A 6,987-nucleotide genomic window follows, 5' to 3' on the forward strand; every position below is an offset into this window, starting at 1 on the left:
TATGGAGTGCGCGTCTCCTTGGAGAAGTCCTGGGGAGAAGTTCTCTGTCTAACCTTCTCTTCCTCAACCCTTCTTCCCCTCCTTCCTCCCCACTTCCCCAGCTCCCAGCAGGCTTCCTCTTCAATGTGCCTCTAGGGAAGACAGCTGGCTCCAGAGTCCCAGAAGTCTGCAGGAGGAGTTCTTTACTCAAGCCTCATTAAAAGTTCAAGTGACTTCTCCAGAGGGCTAGAGAGGCCTCTGGAGTCATGAGACCTACCACTCCTGAGACCCGCTTGGCCAAAGGTGAAGTCTAGTCCTTTGAGCTGCTGCAGGTTTTCACTAGAGACATCGGAGAAAGCAGGCCGACTGGGGTTAGAGTAAGAGAAGTCTCCCTAGAGGTCACACCCAGAGGAAACAACGGGAAGAGCCTTGCCCAACTTCACAGGGTGCATTAGGTAAACACTCCTGTTGGCAGGGAGCTGAGCACTCACCAGAAGGAGCTTGGAGGAAGGGGCTGAATGACCCCTGAGGGTCCGGGACACAGAGCTGGGGCTTTGGGGAGCACCCCCTCCCTGCATATAAGATTCTAGTCAGCTTGCAGACAACAGGGATGCTTTGGGAGACCATGAGCCTCATCTGTAATGACCAGGGGTAGCAGATTCAGAACCAGTAATGAGTGAGTTGAAGACTGTGCACATTCTGGCCACTGTCTGAGTCCCCAGGCAGGTAGGAATGACCTAAACTTTGGGACAGGGAGGATGAGAGAACAAGGAGGCTGCCAGCCATTGAGACCATTGATCTGGGAGTCCAGGGGCTGGCCTGTGTGACCTCAAGTGGCTTTCTTCTGCTTCCCATTGACCCGAGACTGACACCTAGTCCTCTGGCTTCCTAGACCTGGCAGGAGAAGCAAGGGCCTTCTTGGCTGGAGAACTGCTTGTGGGCCTCATCAGGCTCCAGCCATTCCTCACTGATGTTCCCAGGACTTGGGCTGACTCATTGGACAGACTCTTACCATGAGCTGTGGACATCGCAGGTTGCAGTCACAGAGCTTGGGAGTTGTGTGGGTCCAAACCGTACACCTTTAATCTCTGTACAGTGGTTTCCTGGAAACTGAAGCCCAGAGGAAGGCCCTCCCTCTGCCAGGAAGCAGGAAGAGATGGGATGTTGACCTCTTATCCCTATATTCAGGGCCCTCCCCTCAAGCAAGTTAGTCCCACAGCTCCGCTGTCTCCACCCACTCTTCCTGCGTGGCCTCCTCTCACACAGCCTGCTGGCCTTGCTCTTGGTTCAGAAGCTAGTCCAAACAGGCCTCTCCCACATTCCCTGGCTGCTCTCCAGCCTGCAGGAGCCGAGACAACCTTAACTTCAGGGACTGCGAGGGCCGAGCAGAGGCTGCTAAATGGAGCCACCACCGAGTGAAGGGGGACCCTCTGGCTTCCAGATGTTAAGCCTTCTGGGGAATACAACCCTTGTGAGCTGCATCACAGGCATTGTGCTGGCTATCCTGATGTTGCTGCTGCTGCTGGCCGCCTGTCTTTTCCACAGATCAGAGGAGCATGACGTGGAGAGAAACGGAGTCCTGCAAATCAGGCCTCGACTCTTCCATCGCCGGCGCCGGGGTTTCCTGGGAGGCTTTCACCATCACCACCATCATCGTGGCCACATGACTGGGGTAACCAGTGCAGGTTTTCATCACCACCACCACCACCACCACCACCACCACCACCACCATTCTCCTCACCACCATCACCACCACCACCACCACCATGCTCACCGAGCCCGCCACTGAGGCCAATGGATGGTATCTACCTGGCCCTGCCCTCCATCCAGCACCAAATGAGTGGACCCTGATGTGCCCATAGAAAAGGACTTGTCTCTGGGGTGGATGGGGGTTTTGGGACCTGAGTCCTGCTTCAGTTTCATTTGTCTATAAGCCCTTCTCCCACTGTGCAACCGAGACGCGAGAACCACGTGGGTAGCCCTATACACTGCAGGGCTTGGGCTTGGAGCAGGGCTGGCTGGACGCCCTACCTTGTGACTGCAATTCCTGGTGACCACGGAAGTTACAAGAGTGTCCGATGGACCCAGTGCCCGGGTGGATACGAAGTGCTCATCTGACTGGGAGGCCCCGTGATGCCCTTCCAGGTGCAGAATGTGTATGGGGCAGCCCGGACCAATCATTGTTGCTTGGTTATAAGAAATAAAAGCCATCAATCAGAAAGTGTTTAATTTTTGTGTGTGAAATGGGAGGAGGGTGCCACCAGGGCTGTGTCACAGAGCCCTGGGAACTCTTCTGGGATGAGAAGCTGGGCCTGGGATCTCCCTGTAGAATGGAGAGAAGCAGGTGGTCCCTGCCTAAGCTACAAGGAAACATTCAGCGTGGACATCCAGGGCTTTGGACATCCAGATCACCTAGACTGGGTTCCTGAGCACTCTGCCTCCAGCGCTCCTCTGAACCTGGTCCAGGGCAGGCTCCACCCTCTGGCTGTACTGGTTCAGTGTTTCTTTGGGGACTGGGTAGGGATACTCATCCAGACCTTGAGTCTCAGCCAGCCTGTTTGCAGATTCACTGTAGGGGCAGATTAAATCAGAGGGAGGGAACAGAGTCATTTAAATTGCTTGGAGTGCTGAGTGGCCGTTAGAGATGCTTGCCTGGCCTGGACCTCAGTTTCCCCTTCCTTAAGAATGACATGGATAGTAGAGACTTCTACCAAAGTCAACAGGCATGCAAGGTCCCAAATACGTCACGCATAAATGGTCTAATCCACGAAGGGGAAAGGAAATCTTGTCCCAGCTACTACGCCTGGGAACAAGGGAGAATCAGGACAAGGCTCAGTGGGGGAGGGAACTGGCCAGACAGTCAGGGTGACTCACTGGAATAGAATGTCCCTTTTCCTTACTTTTCCCAGGGGAGGAGTGGCCAGGGAGGAAGGGAGAGGTCGCTGACGATGACACCCACATTCGGTTTCTGTGATGGGAAAATGGACGAGAGGTCTGGTGGATTGATTTCTCTCTGGAGTGTCCGCCATACCCTCTCTCCTTCCTCATCTCCAAGCTCAGCCCAGCCCTCAGCCCTCAGCCTCTGCCCCTTCACAGCTCCCGAATTCCGCCTGCTGCAGACTCGCCCACTTCTGTAGCTTCACGGGGACTTTACAGATAAGTCAAGGGTGGGAGAGAGGGAAAAGTTTAGGTAGAAAACTACACGAGGTAGAAGGTAACGGGGCTGGACAAGTGTTCTGTATTCCTGATGAAAATGCTAGGCCATTCTCCTCGCCACAGACTCAAAGACTGGGCAAAGGAGAAGCAAGATAAACAAACCCGAAACAGCCTGGGAGGCTCACCTCCCAGCCCCACCAGGCCATGCTGGGGATTCAGATACCTCTGATGTGTGCTTCCTGTTTGCATCTGTCTACTTCTGGTTGCCCCAGTTAAGACAAATATTGCCAAGTGCTTGACTCCCTGTACCCATGAGGAGGATGAGCCCAGATTGTGGGGACGTCTTCGAAAAGGGGATGTGCTAGAATAGGCCAGCGTATTGTTCGCGCTTTCTCCGGAGTGAGTGTTTACTCATACTGTTACCGAAGTTCTCTTGGGCCTTGGAGAGACTGGAAGAGTTCCCAGCTGCATGACCTTGGGCCCAGCTCTCTCTCTCCTGGGGGGCCCTGGGATCCTGATCAGGCAGACAGCAGAGTCAGGTGATCACTCTGTGTGGTCTCTGTGAAGAAGGCATTGGAGTAGAGGGAAGGGAATCCTTGTTCTGCCATTTGGTGTTGTCCTTGTCATGACTAACGGGCAACAGTCCTGGCCAGGCGTATCTGCTCTGTGACTATACCTGTGAAATGGAGGTGCTGTCATTGCCCACGGCTGTGGGACCAGAGCCTGGCTACGTCCAGTACCTGGAAGACTCCATTTTTCATAATATGGTAAAGGGCAGGCTGATAACACGGATTTCTCTCTGGATGTGGTATAGTCTCGGGAGGCGCCTGGTATGAGTGGGCTTGGACCGAGCTCCCTGCCCTGACACCTCTCAAGGGGCAGTTAAGGAATGATCCTGCAAGTGTGCTGGGCGGGCTAAGTGCTGGAGCTGAGGAGGTGGTGGCTGTGGGTCACAGGCCTTCAATCACAATTGGAGGAAGGGATTCAGGAAGTACTCACAGCTGCTCAGACATCTCCGAGCCAAGTTCCAGGCAGCACCGACAAATCTCACGGCAGGCTTCGGGGAAGGGAGTCGTGGCCACCTGGGGTGGTCACCAGACAAGGAGCGTATGGCATCAGGTACAGTCAGAGCTGGCACGCTTGAGGTCCGGGGGTAAGTCTTCATAGCACCCAGTGTGAGTAGTGGGCCCGGGGGGGGGGCAGCAAAAAGGGGGGCCCTATGTGGGTGTGTAGAGAAGTGAAAGGGCCCTATGATGGGTCACTGAAGGGGCTGGACGAGGTCCTTCCCTGTCTACACCACACTTTCCAACCCTGCCCAGAACTTGGTGAGGCCAAGTACAACCTACCCTCTCTCCTCCCTCCCCCCTCCCCCTGGAGACCCCCGGCATCCATAACGACCTGTGTATGCTGCCTCGGTTCGCTCCCACCATGCTCAGAGCTGGCACGTGTCTTTCTCCACACCTGCCTCCCAGCCCAGGTCCAGGGGGGCTGGGAGGGCAGCAGAGAGGCCAATTGGAAGGCTGGCCCTGAGTCCCTCCCCCAGAGGAGCCAGGCTCCTCCTGGGTCCACCAATAGGGGAGGCTTTTGTCTTCCTGAGTGTATAGTTGCTTTTTTTTTTTTTTAATCAGTCACCCTTGAAGTCCTGAGGCGTTGCTAATGGGCCAGCCTGGCATCTCTCTCAACAACATCTTCTGCTTCTCTTTCACCTGCCTCCTCCATGTCCAGGGAATCATGTGCTTACATCTTTCCTGATGGTGTTTCGAGAAGATGCTAGTGGAGTTGACCACATCTTTTGACGTCTGACCTGAGGTTAAAAACTAGACCAGGGATCATCTGATTCCAGCAGAAGGGTTACTGGCCTGGGATGGCACAATCCAAGACCGCAGACCAGCGTCTTAAAAGACTGAGGAGAGACTGCCATCCAGCATAGAGGCCGTTTCTGATGGGACACTAAGGCTCAGAGACCCCCTTCCTGTGACAAGTGCCATCAGAAACCATGGAGACCGCGGTGATCGGGATGGTGGCAGTGCTGTTTATTGTCACCATGGCCATCACCTGCATCCTCTGTTACTTCAGCTATGACTTGAAGACCCAAGACCCAGACAGGGACCCCAGGAACAGCTTCACCGTGGCCACATTTCACCAGGAAGCATCGCTCTTCACAGGGCCTAGTCTCCAATCCCGGCCACTGCCGAGTGCCCAGAACTTCTGGACTGTTGTGTGAGGCTGGCAGTCCGTCAGCTTTGCTCTGCTCGTGGGCTCAGGCCTGCCTAGCCCTTCAATAGCCATGGTCTGGCGTCTCGCTCTTCCCAGGCCTCTGTCTCTGCCTTGAAATGTTCCATAAACTTCTTGCTTTTTCTCCCCTATCTGCTTGCTCTGCCCTCTATCCTGGGGGACCTGAGGTGTTAGGATCAGGTGTGAGTTTCCTCTTAGCTGAGAAGTCAGCTGGGCCCTACTCACAGTGGGGCTGAGGAGGTGTGGACAGTCACTGTGTGGCATTCTATGGTGGGGTAGCTCCAGCCAGCTGTGGAACCTCCCCAGAAGTTAGCACCCTGTCAGCAGGATGCCTGTGATAAAGGTGGATGCGCCACCCAAGGAACCCGCGCCCTCAAGTGGACGTTTTGAGGAACTACTTCTTATTTGTTTGTATTTTTGGATGCCTCGCCCAACCCTGAGACTTTCTCCTTAATCAGCCCTGAAACGCTGAAACCAAAAAGCTGTTTTCTGGGAACAAGTGACTTATTTTATAATTGCGAACGTATATCCTTTTATGGGTCTTTCCAAATCTGCTTGGGAAAACCACAAAAGGAAGCAGGATAGTAAAAGAGCCACAGAAAGCACAAGGTGTTTCATTAGCAGGAAGGCCACCGAGAAGACTTTTAAGCACGTTTTGAACAAGACTTGCTTTATTGCTACAGTCTGACAGACCACGTCTATTCCTAGCAGATGTGAGGGATTCGCGTCACTTAGGAATGATACAGACATTGTGAGCTGAGAGATAATTCCAAAAAAGTTAAATGTTGTTACATTTCAGTGCATGTGAAGAAGTTGTTGTTTTTTTAACCACAAATAAAGGGACATTTGTTCCTTATTAATAGAAAATCTGCCCTCTCTGTGATCACAGAATAGATGCCGTCTCATATTTAAAGACTGTGATCTGAAGAGTGGAGAACCATGGGCCTCCTGGATCGTATATCTGCATCTAGCCCTGGATAGGTGACTGTCTCAGGACCGGCCTGTTGAAGGGGACAGGACTGAACGAGGGGGCTCTGGGATGTGAGGGTGTTAGACACATGGCTGTCATAGGAAGGACCCAGAGAGATGGGCTTGGGTTTGGAGAGATGTGGAGGTGGAGATGGCGGGGAAGAGGTGCCGGAAGGGAGTCCGGCTGCTTGATGGGGTAGGGGTAGAGCAAATCGGGGCAGATGGTAGAAGCTCTTGGAAACATGTCCTCATCACCCGGACACCAAGTGCCCGACTAGGACTTGCATAGATATGCCAGAAGGGAGGGCAGAGAGTCCTGGGGACTGAGTGGAGGACCTCGCTGCAGGCTGAGAGATGTCTGCTGGGGGTGGGCACCTGTGAGGTGGAAAGGTGGAAGCAGGGCAGAGGAAGAAGCCAAAGTGAGTCAACTCTCACCTTATCCCCTGCCTCGAGGCAGGCTCTGAAGACCTTCTTTGGAGGTCCACAGGAACTCTGCAAGAGTCCCAGGGATACCCAGACTGCTTGGAGGTGGGTGAGACTCAAATACAATGAAGCACTTGAGCCCAGGACCGTGTGTGTGTGTGTGTGTGTGTGTGTGTGTGTGTGTGTGTGTGTCCCCTTCCCAAGTGGCTCTTGGTCATGGTATTT

The 6,987-nt window shown here is 53.9% G+C and overlaps 2 protein-coding genes across 3 annotated transcripts; both read left to right on the plus strand.

The window, feature by feature from the left end:
• The first annotated feature begins 1,218 nt into the window (after positions 1-1,218).
• Hrct1 (histidine rich carboxyl terminus 1) lies at positions 1,219-2,184 on the plus strand. The gene has a single exon (XM_059255739.1). It carries the CDS (start codon positions 1,379-1,381, stop codon positions 1,766-1,768), a length of 390 nt encoding a protein of 129 aa, XP_059111722.1. The 5' UTR covers positions 1,219-1,378; the 3' UTR covers positions 1,769-2,184.
• A 777-nt stretch (positions 2,185-2,961) lies between these two features.
• On the plus strand, positions 2,962-6,410 carry Spaar (small regulatory polypeptide of amino acid response). 2 transcript variants are annotated; one of them, XM_059255740.1, is made up of 2 exons: positions 2,962-4,288; positions 4,764-6,410. In XM_059255740.1, the coding sequence occupies exon 2, from the start codon at positions 5,132-5,134 to the stop codon at positions 5,357-5,359; it is 228 nt and encodes a 75-aa protein (XP_059111723.1). In that variant the 5' UTR covers positions 2,962-4,288; positions 4,764-5,131; the 3' UTR covers positions 5,360-6,410. The 2 variants fall into 2 exon arrangements, with proteins under 2 accessions (XP_059111723.1, XP_059111724.1); XM_059255741.1 differs by having other exon boundaries at positions 4,861-6,410.
• Positions 6,411-6,987: the final 577 nt, after the last annotated feature.

Source organism: Peromyscus eremicus, chromosome 2 (assembly GCF_949786415.1).
Source record: "Peromyscus eremicus chromosome 2, PerEre_H2_v1, whole genome shotgun sequence".
In the NCBI taxonomy this organism is placed as follows: domain Eukaryota; kingdom Metazoa; phylum Chordata; class Mammalia; order Rodentia; family Cricetidae; genus Peromyscus; species Peromyscus eremicus.